This window comes from Callorhinchus milii, unplaced genomic scaffold (assembly GCF_018977255.1).
Source record: "Callorhinchus milii isolate IMCB2004 unplaced genomic scaffold, IMCB_Cmil_1.0 Scaffold21, whole genome shotgun sequence".
Lineage (NCBI taxonomy): Eukaryota > Metazoa > Chordata > Chondrichthyes > Chimaeriformes > Callorhinchidae > Callorhinchus > Callorhinchus milii.
Window position 1 is genome coordinate 1,127,264 of NW_024704762.1, and position 17,146 is coordinate 1,144,409.

At 44.2% G+C, this 17,146-nt stretch overlaps 1 protein-coding gene across 1 annotated transcript; it reads right to left on the minus strand.

Moving 5' to 3' along the window:
- Positions 1 to 2,621: 2,621 nt before the first annotated feature.
- Positions 2,622 to 15,261, minus strand: r3hdm4 (R3H domain containing 4). Its single transcript, XM_007908291.2, has 8 exons — positions 15,140 to 15,261; positions 11,976 to 12,130; positions 10,378 to 10,499; positions 7,024 to 7,147; positions 6,275 to 6,360; positions 4,816 to 4,901; positions 4,261 to 4,316; positions 2,622 to 3,238 (listed from the first exon to the last, which is right to left on the minus strand). The coding sequence occupies exons 1-8, from the start codon at positions 15,193 to 15,195 to the stop codon at positions 3,135 to 3,137; spliced, it is 789 nt and encodes a 262-aa protein (XP_007906482.2). The 5' UTR covers positions 15,196 to 15,261; the 3' UTR covers positions 2,622 to 3,134.
- Positions 15,262 to 17,146: the final 1,885 nt, after the last annotated feature.

The following is a 17,146-nucleotide window of genomic DNA, read 5'->3' on the forward strand; positions in this document are numbered from 1 at the left end:
GTACACATACACAGAGACTTCAATATGACATTCTGAGAAGTTGAACATCACGGCACTTATGAAACAAATAATTGAGCAAGGAAGTATGATTTAGTATTTCTGTTCTGAATCTCCTTGATCACGGCATCAGAAGTAGAACATGCAGGTATTCAGTAAAACATTTAGCCCTTTTCATCAGAATTTTCACATAAGCATATGTTTATGTTTCACCAAGGAGAACATTACTCACAGCTGCTTAAATGTCAGTCAAATAGCTTGTGATTACTGTTGACTCCTTTGTGAAAAACAGAATTTGTACAACTGCAACAAATTTAAGAGAGATTGAATTTGAAGCACATAAACCCCATGATGGCTGCAATGAAAGGAATACAGAGCACACAATTTGACAACTTGAGGTATTGATGGTGCTCAACACCCCGTTATTGAAATGTTGGCCACTTTGGTGAGATACAGGAGGGTGACAGCAACTGTGGACGTGTTGTCCGAGACTCCCTTCAGGAGCAAAATACACGCTTAAGGATAGGCAAGTGCTAACACATTCCATCAACCCTATGGGGAACGTTGGTTAAGACCCTGTCGATCCACAGACATTACATTCTTGAACTATACGTCATTGTGGGCAAGTAGCTTTCACTGGTTCATTTGGTAAAACTTGCCCTTATATTTACATGATGGTAGAGAAGTGCAATATGTATTTTTGCAATAACAGCACCACAATAATCAACATTGACGCTAGTTACCAACGTTAAGTCCAAGCACCATGGTTTAAGGACCACCTTAGTAGGGATCTAGAGCAGGCTAACTGGAGATTCAGTGTCTTAAAGACAGCACCAAGACTTTGTGTAAGATATAAACATTTGTCTGTGAACAATGATCCCCTAGATAATGCTGTGTTACCAATTTCATAAGTGATACAATTGCCTTGGGCGGGGCAGGGAGCTAACTTTCCCAGCAAAGAATTTTCTTTCAAAAATAATCACTTTTCAGAAACTGCAGCCGCTGTTTTACATTCACTCTAATTACCTTTTTAAATATGAAAGTAAAATTCAAATCATTAACTTTTATTGTTGTGGTTTACTAATCCTCACATAGCCCAATCCCCATCTTTATCATCTACAATTAAAAAAGATTTTAAGTTTCCGATACAAGACTGAAATGTTGCTTTAATTTACAAAATCAATCTGAATGATCCCCTTCAGAACAGTTTAGAATTTCTTTGCTAAAGGGGCCACAAAACTGCCAGGCCTCCTCCACGGGGATGGAGACTGATAGTTACCACTTGTGAGGCCCAGGAATAGCCTCTGACTCTCCACAAGACACACAAACTGGGAAAAAAACAGGTAATAATTTGAAAAAATAAAACACAACAAAAACAAACAAAAGGATGTCTTGTGCAATGGATTTCTTATCTCCAACTATCAACAGTGCTGGGCATCCAGCCACATGTATTCTTGTTTAGTCAGTGATTGGTGGGTGTTTTAAAATTACTAAACTAGAACGGTTTGTGTCATGAAAGATTTTTGGTGAAGTTTCTCAGCATGATTGTGCTTAAATAGTGAAATACATCACACAGACATGCACACACACACTAACTGCAGTGTTACACTCACTCACAGATACACATACACACACACACACACACAATCAGTCTCATACACTCAGGTAATGTAACCTGGCAAAGTGATTTTTTGTGTGATTCAATTAAATGTTTAAAAATTTTACAAAATTCCAATGTGTTAAATTTTAAATAATTGGCAACCAGATTGTTAGGAATTAGTAAGAAATTGGTGGCAACTAACACACAGAAATATTCTGTTGTAATTTATTAACAATGTTTAGGAGCATGTTCAAGGCTGAAAGACACTTTGGGTGTGAGTAACATTGATAAACTGCTTCTTCAGTGTGATCTGCACTGTCTCACTCCCCTTCCCAACCATTTAGTCTTGGAATACATTCCCAGGCATCCATTATTCCATCTGCAAAATGCAGAGTAAAGAAGGTTACAATCTTTTCTGAGAAAGGGATCGAGGTGAAAGAGGTTGAGGTTGGGATTTCTGCCCCACCTGCTGCACACAATCAATGAAAGTGGGGATGGCAATGCCACCTCCATGTCCATCATTAAGTTAGTCTGAGCAGCTCCTCCCGGCCTCCGCTTTACACAACCTGCACTTCCAGCAATGGGATCTGATCTGCCATTGTACACCAGTTTTCACTGACTGATTAATAAACTTTATACAACTATCAATATTAGCAACTGACTCCAACCCACAGCTATGTACTGTATCCCCCTCCTCCCATCCTCCACCCTGAAGCTGCTGACTTGTGTGACTTGTGCTGGGACATGTCACAAGCACTGACTGCCATCTAACACAACAACAACAAATTGCATTTATATAGCTTTCATGTTGGGAGGACAAGGGACAAAATAAGACTGGAGCCATATCCTAGCACAAACCCCTTCAACCTTCATAGAATCTTACAGCACAGAAGGAGGCCATTTGGCCCATCGTACCTTTGCTGGCTGCCAATTAGTCCCACTCCCCTGCTCTTACCCCACAGCCCTGCAATTTTTTCCTTTTCAAGTACTTATCCATGTCTCTTTTGAAAGCTACTATCGAGGATATTGAGGAAAGGCAGAGAGAATAGTGGGGTTCAGACTGATACACACACAGTTCTGTTGCAGATTTCTCAAGAGACTGAGTCTTGTCGGACCAGCCACATCTGACAGCTCCAGACAGAGACTTATCCACAAATACCTGGAATCTGGAGGAAACATTTCATAGCAACAGTGTTGTAAAAGCTACAGAGAATTCAACAAAGTGAGGCTTGAGTACTGCATCTCAAACAAGGTTGATACATTCATAGTTAAAAGTATTTATGGTTCTAGACACAAAGCTAACTAATCCTAAACATTGAGAGACTAACAAATCACCTTAGCTCTTAATTTACCTCATTATTTTGTAATTAGAAGAAACACCAAAGCAAAAGAAAGAACCTTCTATGTCAGGGTCTCCACGCTCAGAGTGTGAGATGGTGGAGAGACAAACCACGTAATCCACCCTCGTGGGCTGTATGAGTGCCTAAAGCTTCTGACACCCAATCCAGGGGGAGCACGGAGAGTTACCATGCTCCCATCACCTTCGCTGTTCCAGGTAAGCAGACAACATGGGGACGGGAGGTAGAAAGTTGGTGCGTTTGTTAGTTATGTTTGTCTGACGCTTTCCGTTGAGGTCAGAACCTGTAAAAAAATAAATGACAGGAAATCTGTACAAACCCCAAGCAAATAAAGGTACAATCACGAGAATTCTCAGTACCAAAGCAGCCCCTGCAAAGGATTTGACAGATAATAGCTGGGAGCAGGGGCCAGAATGTGGTCAGTGATGGTGGCGGAGGGAACGACAGGCCTGGGTATAATAGATGTAGAACAGGTAATTACTGGGGCATCTTCCAAGGTGAGCTTTGGGAATCAACAACAACTTATGCAACATCAACAACAATTTATACAACAACTGTGAAATAATTCCTCAAGAAAAAAAANCTATAAAAATTGGTCACTTCAATCCACAACTGTTTGTGCGCAATTTGGCTGCTGCATTTCGCCCACAAATATAGTCAATTCACTTTACAGTATATTTGTGAACCGCTTTGAGACGTCTCGAAGATGCGAAAAGCGCTATGTCAAATGCAAGGATTATTATTATTATTATACAGCGCCCTTCACATGGGTAGGTCTTGGAGTGTTTGAACTTTCTACGTCAGGTCTTCTGGCATAGAGAGCGAGATGGTGAAGACAAACAGCACATGTGTCCCCACCATCTTCCTCTCTGCATCCAATACCCCTAACACACAATCCCAGGGTGAGGGCCATCATCTCTGCTGTTCTGGGTAAGCTGACAACATGGGATGAGACAGACAGAAAGACAATCATTTTTTAATGATTCATGTCAGGAGGATCTCAAAGTGCTTCATACATTAACTTGCAGCCCAGGATCTGGGAGTATGTGTGCAGGGTTGGAGGCCACTCGAGAGTATGTGGTGTGGAAGAGTGTTCGCTTGTTGTCCTTCTCTTGTTGATTACTTTATGCTTTGAGCTCTCTGTCTCCTCTTGGCTTGAAATTATCCTAACACTATGTGGACACTACTGAAGAACTCTGTTGGTAACCAGTCTCTGATGCGTCTGGGGATTAATGTTGCAAACTCCACTGGTACCTTAATAATTACTGTCATCATACAACAAGGCAGTAAAAGACCAATACTCACTCTGCGAGAATAGGTCAAGGTATTGGCACAGGGCGTGAAGCAGCAATCTCTCGTAACTGCAACACAAACAAAATGGATGATCAGACCGTTCCAACTCAACCTGCAAATCAACAGATCACCTTTACTTAAAACAGCTGCAAGTCACGACCAAGAGACGGCAGCAATGTTCCCTGTTCACCCCCACCACACGACCACAATCCCTTACACTTCCTGAACACAATGTGAGGGGATTATTTTTCACCAGGTGGTCCCTTTTGATGCCCAATTACTTTTATCCACTGTAAGTCCCGTCACAACAGCTAATGTTACAGTAAATCATACTGTGCAGTGAACACAGCCTAAACTATTTCCACCCAAGAACCACTTGTCTCATTTAACTTCTACAATCCTGGGGCCATAAAAGTCACGACACTCAACAGTAATTGCCTGTGAAATGCTGATTCCACCACAAGGTGCTAAAAGTTCTTTCTCATCTTTCAGTGTAAATGAGTTTGCTTCAGTTGGGTTGCACACCAATCTCTACAGTGGGTTCTGATTCCTTGAGAGGGATATTACCTGTTCTCCAGCATGGCTTTGTAGACAGACTGTGGGTTTGTGGCAAAGAATCCAGTCAGTTCCTCTTCAAGAAATTCCAAGGTGCCCTAAGAGAAGACCACAGTTTATAGTTAGACAATAGTCCACAGCAAGTGCATAGTTTATAGTTAAACAAGCTCAGACTCTTCAATCTTGAGAGAGGATGACACAGAGAGGATCTCACAAAGGTGCATAACATTTTAAATGGGATTGAAAAAGTAAACCCGGATCAATACTTTAGGATGTACCATGTCAGTATAGCAGTTTCAGAACAGACAGCAGGAAGTTACTCTTTATTCAGAGGGTAATTAACAGTTGGAATGGATCAGATTGACAAATGGTCTTCTTCATCCAAACAATCTTGTGATCTTGTAAATCACAGAAAATTACAACACAGAAAGAGGCTATTCAGCCTATTGAGTCTGTACCGGCTCTCAGAGCAAGCTGTACATTCAACCCCACTGTCCTGTTCTGCCGTTTTCCACAACCCTTAAAGCCTCTATCTCTTATATACCTATCTCTGTCATTCTTGAAACCCTCAATGGATACCAAATCCCAACAACTCTGTACAAACAAAATTCTCCTAAATTCTTTTCGCTCTTCTTGTGACTATCCCTGACCTTAGTCACTGACTCCAATAACTGTGGAAATAGCTTCTCCCTACTCACCCTGTCAAAAACCCTCATTCGCCCACAAAACACCATCACTACACTTTACAATATATCCTGTGAAGCACTTTGGGATGTCGTCCCAACATGAAAGAAGTTGTATCAAATATGAGGATTATTATTATTATGATTTTGTTGTTCTTATTTCTTTCAAACACAGATTGGACAGTTTTCTTTTAGGAAATAACATTATGGAATATAGATAGTTTGGAACATATGTGCATGCAACAGCAGGAAGGTGGAAGGTGAACTAGATGGACCTTGATCTTTTCTCGTCTAGCATTTCTTTTTTCTTATGTACACCTCTATCCCTTCTCACCCTCATCTGCTCCAGTGAAGATCGACTCAATTTCTCCTAATAACTGTAGCCCTTCATCCCTGGTATCGGTCGTAAATCTTTACATCCCTTCAAGGCCTTAACATGGTTACCCTCTTCATCATAGAGTACTTGGCCTCTCCCCAGCGCAGGTACTGTTCTGGACATATAGGATGAGACACAAATCCTTTTGTGCTATCACCAATCAAACCAGGAACCCGTGTGGAATCATCAATGTGACCAGTGGACTGAATGGTACAGTGAGCACATCAGGCTGAGGGCAGGTCACAGCTCAGGCAGCCGATCCCAACCCCTGCCTTCTTTTACTCTCAAATACCTCTGACACTCACTGTCAAAGCTCATTCTAGTGAGCCACAACAGGCTCTCTCATGGAACTGCCCCTTAGTGTAAGAGAGAGGACATTAGTGAGGACCAAGGCAGTAACTGTGGCACTGACCATGGGGATATGCCGGCCTCTCAGGGCAGCGCGTAGCCTCCTGTCAATCCGCTGGAAGCTCTCCTTGGCACTGTTGGCTAGATGGTCTGCAAGACAGCAAAAAACACCAGTGTTCATGCTTCCCTCATCTCTAAACACATCTCAAACACACGCCCTGCACCACTTCAGGAGTGACACCCCTCTGGAAGCACACGTATGAGGCAGAGAGGTTACTCAGTTCCAAATCTGTCAACACGACAGTTCTCAACAGTAATCCAGCGCATTGGAATGACCTCTCAACGTGAAAGGTGCTATACAAATTTTGTATTGTATTAGCTATACTCAAATATGCCAATAAGAAAAGGGATTCAAATAAACAAATCACTGCCAAACACTCCTTCATACTGTTTAATGTTAGACAGAAAACAGAAAAGGAACTTCAGAAACTCCAATAAACTGGTCTGACAATGGTTTTAGAGGGTTAGACTCCAGCAGTTACCCCAACACAGACTCTGGGGTCCATCCCCAAGCCTTGGCTCTTGCCAAACAAACTGTGTCTAATACTTTCTTGAATTAGGTAAGCAGGATGCATCCCTCCGGGGGGGAGGGGGGAGGGGGGGAAAGAGAGAGAGAGAGAGCATCCTGTTCCAACAATCTATCTCTGGGATTTCCATGTGTAGGTGGGATGCATGGAATTCACAGCTTGGTTTGGATAATCGTAAGCATGGTATGTGTTAGACACCCGGCTGCCCAAAAAGAGAATGACTTACCCCCTCTCTCATCCTGAGGGTTTGAATGGACTTTCCCCTTGCTCTTCTTCTTAGCCTCTTCCTCCAGATAAAGCAGGAATTTCTCTTGCTCCTCACCAGAGCGGTTCATAAATTCATTCCAGATCTGAGAAACACAGCACAGTTCATCATCAAGCAGGGCATGCACTGGTATCAGGAAAATGAGTTAACGTTTCAGGTCGATGAGCTTTCATCAGACGAAAGGCCATCAACCTGAACCGTAAACTCATTTTCCTCTCTCCATGGATGCTGCCCGTCTTGCTAAAGGCTCCCAGCCACTTCTATTTTTATTTCAGATTTCCAACACCTGCAGTATTTTGCCTTTAGCAAACCAGTTATTGTTCACTTTCTCTCTGGAGGTCTGACAATTAGTTTGATAAATTACATTGTGTAGCTCCAAACACAAGTCGTTGGTTTAGAGATTGCTGGTCTGATTAAGAGCTGTTGCAACAGTGCTTTATACTGAACTGATCCATGGCTCCTAGGTGCAGTGGGGAGATCGTAATTTGAACATGGAATCTATGAAATGTATCTTCATTATCTTGATTTTTATTTGGATACAACAAATAAATTGTAATTATAATTGCTGGAGGCCGGCTGCCATTTGTTACCCTGTCTGAGCAGCACTTGGTGAAACTACTCTGCTAGATGTGAACATAAGAACATAAGAAATGCTAGGTGCAAAAAGACTAAAGCCCCATCTAGTTCGCCTTCCTGGAGGTCGCATTCATATGTCCCGAACTCCCTATGTACTATATCCCATAATGGTATTTCCTAAAAGAAAACTATCTAATCTGTGTTTGAAAGAATCAACATTTCCTGCTTCACCTGTCTCCCTAAGGAGCCTGTTCCACAGGTTCACTATTCGCTCACTGAAACAGTGTTTGTGTATATTCGTTCTGAATTTACCCCCTTCAATCGCAGGCCGTATCCTCTGGTTCTACTATTCTGGACAAGTTGAAACACCCTGTCACGTGCTGTGTGTTTAGCATCAGTTTAAGCCACACACAAAGTCTGTACTTATATTGTCACAATCTCTTTTCCAGTTATTTTGTTTTATTTCTTGTCAGGTTTTTAATGTCTGCTTTTTCTTTCTGCAGGTGGTAAGGAAAGAAGGACAGTGAATTCTCAGTTTAGCGAAGATCAAGTTGCTTCCGCTGTTGCCCCTCCCTGTGTTTCAGGAGATATCCTTGTGTAATTACTCAGCCTCACCTTCAAGGCCCTCCAGGGTCTTGCCCCCTCTTACCTCTCCGACCTTTATCAACCTGTCCGATCCCTCCGCTCAGCAGGCTCTGGCCTGTTCCATGTCCCTCACCCGATCTTTCCCCACCATCGGCGGTCGGGCCTTCAGCCTCTCTGCCCCCTCCCTCTGGAACTTCATCCCACATTCCCATCACCTCGCTCCCTCCCTTGCAAAGCTTTACAAATGTAATTTTGTATTATATTGTACTCACACTGCCCTTCATTTCCAAACATTATCATCACACTGCTCATTGTTAGACCACACCCTCCCCTCCAGCTCAGTTACCTGCCATTCCACTACCACTGCATATGGTTGTTCCTGTTAGCTCACTCCTGCTTTCGCCTTTCTGTATTTCTTTCTGTTCTGTTCGAGCAATTTTGACTTATTCGTGTTCTTTCTTTTATTTCATTTTATTTCAGCGCCTTGGGACATCCTCCCAACGTGAGAAGCGCTATACAAATGTAATCCTGTTGTTGTTTATTCCAAGTCAACAACAACTTGCATTTATATTGTGCTCTTCACACGAGGTAGCGTCCTTTCACTCATTTGTTGTTTCTATTCAACACTGTTCTCTGTACTCACATCCAGCTCCTGAGTTCCCCCTATCACTCCTCACCCAATGGCGTTGCTCTGCCATGTCCGTCACTGGAGAAGGTGTTACCTGGAGTCCAGGTTCATGAACACGTGGAATCCACCTTGATTGGTTTGTAGAGAGTTAACCAGCTACTGCTCAAGCTCCGCACCTCCAACTGGTGGAATCATCACTAAAGTGAGTAGGGATGGATTTCCACCTGAGCTGCGGACAGGAAGATGGTGGCAATGCTCTCACATAATTCATGCTGAGCTGCGCCGCCCACCTGGAAGCTTGCAGGGAGTTCTAGTACCTGCTTTCCACCTAGTGACGGCTTGTCAGATCATAGAATCATAGAATTATACAGCACAGAAGGAGTCCATTTGGTCCATCGTGTCCGTGCTGCCTCTTTGAAAAGACTTATCCAATTGAATCCCACTCCCCCGCGCTCTCCCCATAATCCTGCAAACTTGTCCTCTCCAAATAATTATCTACTTCACTCTTAAAAGTTGTTATCGAATCGGTTTCCACCAGCCTTTTGGGCAGCTAATGACTACTGTCCTCGGGGGGGGGGGGGGGAAGCAGGTCTCCATGGAGCTGTGTTGGATTGGCAACAAAATGTCAGAATCAAATCAACCCTTAGTTTCCACAAAATACATAATCACTGAAAACCTTACAATAAATCCTGTGAAGTGCTTTGAAGCATTCCCGACGTAAGACACGATAAGAAGCAAGGATAATGGTTATTATTATAGCCCTCTGTGGCAGTTCGGTTCCTGTACCAAGGTCCTCAGTATTCCAGGCCCCTGCTAATGTGTTGGGTGACATACATATACGGAACTCTCATTATGCTTTACTCTTAAAAATGGTGAAGGTTTCTGCACGTGTCAAACACAAGGCTGACAAAACAAAGGGTCAATCAGCACCTTAAAACACCTGATCAGACAGAAGTTCAGGTGTGAAACAAAAACAGACAGAGCTGGGAAAACGCAGCAGATCAGGCAGCATCTATGGAGAAAGGAAAGTGAGTCAACGTTTTGGGTCCACGAGTCTTCGATAGAACCTGGCGCATGTTGGGAGAGAGAGGTTTTAAAGGACAAGTTGAGAGGGGGAGGCAGGACAAGGAAGACAAAAAAGAAGACAAAAGAGAGAATGTGTTCGTCCACATTCGCTCCTTTGTGTTCTTTTTNGTGCTCTTTCTCAATAGATACTGCCTGACCTGCTGAGATTTCCCAACTCTCTCTGTTTTTGTTTCAGATTTTCAGCACCTGCAGTATTTTGTGTTTTGTAGGAGTTCAGGTGTGACCTTCCTCTGGTACCTGGTGATGTGCCAGGGGATCAGACTGGAATTTTAATATCCCTGACTGCCCGGCTCTGCTCTACATTCCAGCAATTTCTGCTTTGACTAAAGCTCCAACACACAAGTCAAGCCCAACCATTAAGGGTAAAGCGGTGTGGGATGTCCTCTAAAGCAATATAAATGTAAATTATATTATATTGTATCAAGCATACTCAGAAATACCTCAATGTAGTCATAGTTAGTACAAGCTTCTGTAAAAATGGTAGGGGAGGCTGAGGTAGTCTGTTCTCCTTCCTCGTCCTTGCAACACTCATCTTTCTCCACCAGGTTCATCAAGTAGTGAGCTGCAAACAAACAGCAATATCAGCACATAAGAAATGAGTCAAAATATAAATACAACGTCAGAGCTGGTATGACTTAACTTCTCAAAAGCAGAAGTCACTGAGAACACTCGGCAGGTCACACCTTTTCTCTCTCTGACCTGTCTGTTTTGTTGCAATTCCCTCCACCATGTGGAGTCCTATAGCTCAGTGGTTAGAGCACTCGCTTTGCAAGTGAGAGACCTGAGTTCAATTCCAGGCAGAGGGCGAAACCTTGGGCAAGTTTCCTTACTCCACACAGAGCCTAATAATAATCCCTCCAAAACAAAACAATATTAAACTGTCATTTTCAATCCACGACTGTTTGTGGGACATTGCTGTGTGCAATTTGCTGTTGCGTTTCGCCCACAAATATACAGTCAATTTACTTTACAGTCTATTCTGTGAAGCACTTTGAGTCGTCGAGAAGACATGAAAAACGCTATATCAAATGCAAGGATTATTATTATTATTACTTTGTTTTTCATCATTAACACCCATCATCCCTTCTCTACCCCATTTTCTTCTTTGTTTTGCTTGCCCTGCAGGCGTCCCCCATCTCTGTTAGTTAAAAGCTTCTCCCTCCCAACGTGCCCCTGCTCTGACGAAGGGTCGTGGACCCGAAACGTTGATTCACTTTCCTCTCTCCATGGATGCTGCCTGACCAGCTGAGTGTTCCCCACGATTCCTGCTTTTGTTGCAGATTTCCAGCAACTGCAGTATTTTGTGTTTTGACTTAACTTCTCAGTTGCGCAACCACGAGGAGGTTGCTTTGTAATGTGGCAACACTTCTGCATTAAATTACACAAGACTTCTCTCCCACAAAAGTTTGTAACTCATCTTAACTCACAATGTCAGTGTGACAACAACTTGCATTTATACAGTGCCCTTCATGTGGGGCAGCAACTTGGAGCACTTAACAGTGGCTGAGCCTGATGTCGAGCCAGGACAGGTCATAGGCAGAGAGTGACAGAGGTTCAGAGTGCAATGTCTGAAATCTTGGCTGCCGATGGCGGAGCGGAGGGGTTGAGGGATGTACAGAGGTTAAAAACATGTCAAATGCATTTATTTATGATCCAAAATGTTGGGGAACAAAGGCCGTTAGAACCTGACACCCACCATCTCTTTCTTCTGTGAACAAGAAAAGTACATATTTAAACGACCATTATCGCTCAGTGTTCATACTGGTTTAAGAGATGGCAACGGTTCATTTGGCAGCTTACAGCTTTGAAGTTTTATTAAATGCGTTTTCAGCTGCGAGCAATCGAAAGTAGGTCCTTCAGATCACCCCCTGTGTCTAAACTAATGGCAATGAGGTTTCTGAAGGAATACTAGATGACCAAATGCAATCTGTAGCCAGCAAAAACTACAAAGCCCTGACCTTTCCGTACAATATCAGAATCCAGGGCAGTAAGCCTGGCTTGTGGAAACTCAGTGTAGAATGTTTCCTCTGTTACTTACTGTTCTCAAGTCTTCTCAGACTTTTTTTCCCTTTTGCCTTGGGAGTGAGATCGGAGTTTCGAATGGCTTGATTAATGTAATACTGCTTGCGTTTTGCTGGCGATATTCGCTTGGAAGGCGAGTTGTGCAGTGGGGGAAAGCAATCCTCAATCAAGCTGTGAAGGTACAAACCAATGGAAATCCCAGTTACAATATGTTGCGGCCCAGTAAATGCAAACACGTCGGTGATAATAATCCTTGCATTCGACAAAGCGCCTTTGTCAAAATGTCAAAATGTTGCAACTGCTTGGTGAATAATTGCTTCTTTCTATTTGAATACACTCCAACCTTTTAAAACTAGGACATTTCTCTCTCTCTGCATGGCCTGGGTCAGTACATCGCCCTATAGAAGGTACTGAATTAGCTGATCTGAATACAGCGGCAGACAGAGGCACCCCAGGGATTGGGAAAGAAAAATCAACCAGGGTTCAACTCCTGATCAACACCCACTGACCGCCACCACCCCTTGGAAAGTGCTTTGATTTGTGAGGACGTGATGCGGACCCTATCAGCTAACTAGGATTAAATCAACTACATGAAGTAAATCTAACTAAATATCAAACCAAACACTGAATGCTGACCCTCTGCTACAAGATAATCCTTGCATTTGATATAGGCCCTTAACACTTCATTGAAATGTCTCAAAGGGCTTCACAGAATATACTGTAAAGTGAATTGAATGTATATTTTGTGGGCAAAACTCAACAGCAGCATCCCACAAACAGTCGTGGATTGAGTGACCAAATTATTTATTTTTTTGTTCCGTAAAGGGCAACTCTAATAAAACTAAATTGTTTTAAATTATATGGCGTTATTAATATTGGTTATTGACAGTATTACACTGGTGAGAGACAGTAGGTCACATCACTAAATATAACCGAGTGACCTATACAGAGGAGAGCGACCTATTTATAACCAATGTTGAAAATGACTTCAATAAAATTCGAAGGATTACTGAAGCAATGATTAGACAAGTGACTCAATCCTGTGAGAAGACGACTCAAAGGGGACTTCATAGCGGTGTATAACATTTGTAATGGGATTGAAAAAGTAAACTAAGATCAAAACTTTAGAATGCAATAAGAAAGTAGAACAAAAAGACAAAGGTTTACAGTTGTAAAGGGCAATTTCAGGACAGATACCGGGAAGTTTTTCTTTACCCAGAGGGTAATTAAAGATTCAAACAGGTTGCCAGGAAACCTGGTAGAGTTCATGACACTGGACTCATTTAAAAAGCAGCTCGATGCTATGATGGGAGGACGGTAGGTTGGTGTTCTGGAGAGATGAGATCAGATGCATTGAAAGGATTTCTTTACCCAGACTAATTTTGTGACTGAATAAACTGATCTCACATGTACATTTAGTCATATATATATATACACATAGTGCTATATCAAATGCAAGGATTATTATTATGATGCTCCTAAAACCAGAACTAATATGTGCTTACAGTAAATTGTATTAAACAGCACACAGCAACAAGAAGATTACATTTGTATAGCGCCTTTCAAGTCGGGAGGACATCCCAAGGCGTTGGACACTGTACAGCATTTCAGATCCGAGCTGGGGTCGTGGGGGGGGGGAAGAAGGGAAGGGAGGGGAAGGGGGATGTCCAATGGCATGGTCAAAGAGGAGGGTTTTGAGCCGGGACTTGAAAGAGGCTAAGGAGGGGGCAAGGCAGAGTGATTGGGGGATGGAATTGCAGAGGTTGGGGGCAGAGTGCGAAAGGCTCTCCCACCAATGATGCCAAAAGATAGAAGAGAGTGAATTTTGCACAACAAGAGATATACAGAATAGAGTCCAAGTGACTGGATTTGAAAGAGCACACACCACAAAAAACAGGAAGAGTGAAGTTTGCTTGGTCTTGGGACGTTTGTGCTGCTGTGTGTGCACGGGGAGTGTTGGGATGGCGGCAGCGCTGCTGGGGGGAAATGGGCTTCGCCCCCTGAGGAGTGACTGTGGACCCGCCCAGAGGAGCTGCCACTTAGATTGTCTGTGTGTGATTTTGTGTCTCTCTTTGGGTGTCCGTTTCTGTGTCCGGCGGCCACCCCAAGAGGAAGAGGTGTATGTGTCTCTGTGTTTGTGAACGTGTGTGTCTCTCTCTCTCTTTCTGTGTGTCTTTCAATGAGTGTTTGTGTGTGTCTCTCTCTGGGTGGGCCACCCAGATTTTGTTAAAGAAAGCATTAATAAATAGGGTTTCTTTTGCAACAATCTAGGAGGTGTTATTTCTTCACATTTAGTTTCTACTAATAAAGTGAAAAAAGTAGTTCAAAGTAAAACATGCCTCTCAATAGCATCAATCAACTCCCCACAATTTTCCCCAAAGACCCGCAAATTAAATTTCCCCGCAATTTTGGGCAAGTATTTCCGCAATTACCTATTGGCCCTGAACATGTTGACCCAACAAATTTGCATTTATACATCACCGTTCATAAGGGGGTCACGTCTCTGAGCTCTTGACAATGGCTTCCCATCACACAGAGGATACAGTTCAAGATCCTGGTCCTCACCTTCGAAGACCTCTATGGCTTTCCTCCCCCCGACCTCTGTGACCTCCTAACCCCCCACCAACCTGCTCGCTCCCTCCACTCAGCGAGCTCTGACCTGCTTCACGTCCCCCGCCTTACTCGCCCCACTATTGGGGGCGGGCCTTCCGTCACTCTGCCCCCACCCTCTGGAACTCCACCCCTTGTCCCTCCGTCTCGCCCCCTCCCTCGCCCCCTCCGGACCCCACCTCAAGACCCTCCTCTGCGCCCGTGCTTTCGATGTCCCCGCTTCCCCCCCTGCCCCCCCCCACCCTGACCCCCAGCTCGGGTCCATAACTCTGTCTGTCCAGCGACTTGGGACGTCCTCCCGATGTGAAAGGCGCTTTACACGTGTCATTGTGTTGTTGTTGTTATTGTTATTGTTGGCGCCGCGGAGAAAGGGGCGGAGACCTCCCCCACCACCTCGGCCTCAAGACCCGCCTCTCCCCCCCCTCCTGCCCGGGGAGACTCGCTGATTGGCCGCGGGAGCCGTCACTCAGCCGCCAGGCCACGGGTGGCCGTTGCGGCATTGTGCCTTCCGGATATGAAGGGCGGCGGCGGGGCTGGGGGGGGGTGCGCGCCTCCCCTCCCCTGACTCACAGGCAACCGTTGTCCGGTTCGGGCTCGAGCTCCCCGGCGCCGCGGGCGATCACCATGGCGGGTGGGACGGTTTCCTCGGAGCGAGCGAGCGCGAGCGCGGACAGGGAGCGGCGGCCCCGCCTTTGAGCGCGTGACGTCACGCGCAGCGCTGGCGGTCACGTGGCTCTGGCCGCGGCAACGGTTGTTTTTTCGGCGCCAAGTTGGACACAAGCCCCGCCCACTGGGGCCCGGCCGGGAGGTCACGGTGAGGCCGCGGCTGTGGGCTGTCAGGTACCCACACACACAGTCTGTGTTCGCCCATAAATACACATCCAATTCACTTTACAGTGTGTCCTGGGAAGCGCTTTGAGGCGTCTCGAAGATGTGTTGAGGTGCTGTACCAAATGCCAGGATTATTATTATTATTATAACGCTCAGTCTGTAAATTCCAGCTGTTGTCTTGTCTGTCGCCCACGGGCTGTAACATGGCGGCTGCAGCTTATGACCTCCAGTCCAGTGCGTCACTAAAAGGGTTACTGCACATTATCTCAAGAGACAGATGTGATTGAACATCTCAGGAAGCGTCACACCCAAAGCGCTGCCCTATCTGCCCTTCACACACTATTCCATCTTTCAGCATCGGGTTATTCCCGTTCTCTTCTTTGACGAATTGTGGACTCCTCCCAACAGAGACTGACATGTCCTCCACTGCTACCTCAGAGCAGGAGTTTGTCACGGGCCCAACCCCTTGTTTTCTGTGCCTGTCTGTTGTTTAAAATATGTTCAGTAAAGTTCATGTGTTTGCTAAAAGCATTAGTCAGCGTGAGTTCAGTTAGTATTTACCCATTGCGCTCAGGGAAACTCAGAAAATGTCTAAGCTCATGAGAACTGCCACGTGTGTGTTATAAATAATATCGAGTACAACAACAAGAAGATTACATTTGTATAGCGCCTTTCACGTCGGGAGGACGTCCCAAGGCGCTGAGTAGCCCTTTAAATACTTTTTTTAAAATATATTTTTTAAATGCATTTAAGTTTGTTTTTGATACTTGTGATGCCTTGAAGTCTGATTAGCGTCAATTGAACAATTTGGTGGGTAAGTTACTATCTACTATTTGCATAAGTGGATAGGAAGGTGCACCGTTTCCCTATTGGGTCACTTAAAGGATGATTTTGTTTGGACCATAAGAAAGGCACCAATAAATTCAATATGTATTACCCTAATTCGGATAAGGACTCGATGTCCATAAAAGAACGAGTGCCATGTGCTCGGTGTCACTTTTTTCTAGTTGATAACAACAAAAGACTCGTGCTCTTGACAATTAATGAGTAGTAGTCAGAGGTTGGTTTTTTGTGCACTTTACATTAACTTCATTATAAGTGACTGCTGGCATGTGTATTTTAAGTGTGATTAATGTTTATTAACTCATATCATGTTGCTTAACATGTAATGCCGAGGGTTGTGGATTTCATCGAAACTACAATAAAATTCTGTTGCGTTTACTTAACCGTGCTTTCTCGAGGTTTCTGTATAAATCAAAGAATGAGGGAATACATAAACAGGTTCAGCCTAGGTCACAGAGCTGTAAAATAAACCTCTGATTGACTGAAGTTTCCCAATATGCTTTAATTTCGATAGCAAGTGGTAGTATCTGTCGTCATGGAAGAACTCATGAGTCAAGTTACACCTAGTTATAGGGACTTGCATTCATTACTGAGGATTGAACACGGAGGCCATCAGCACACTCCGCGAGGGGGAAGCGAGCCATATCGTGGGTGTACATATAGGGGTGCAGAACTATCTCAAGTTCAGGAATTGGCTATCCTCTGGCACCTCACCATTCTTCACTGTATTTGACTTTAGACAGTGGAGATTTGTAAGATATAATAATAATCCTTGCATCTGATACAACATCTTATCACATCAAAACGTCCCAAAGCGCTTCACAGAGTTTTTATAGAGGGTGAAGAGGAGGGGATGAGGACAGAGCCCTGAGGGACACCGCACGAGACAGTGCGGGGGGTGGA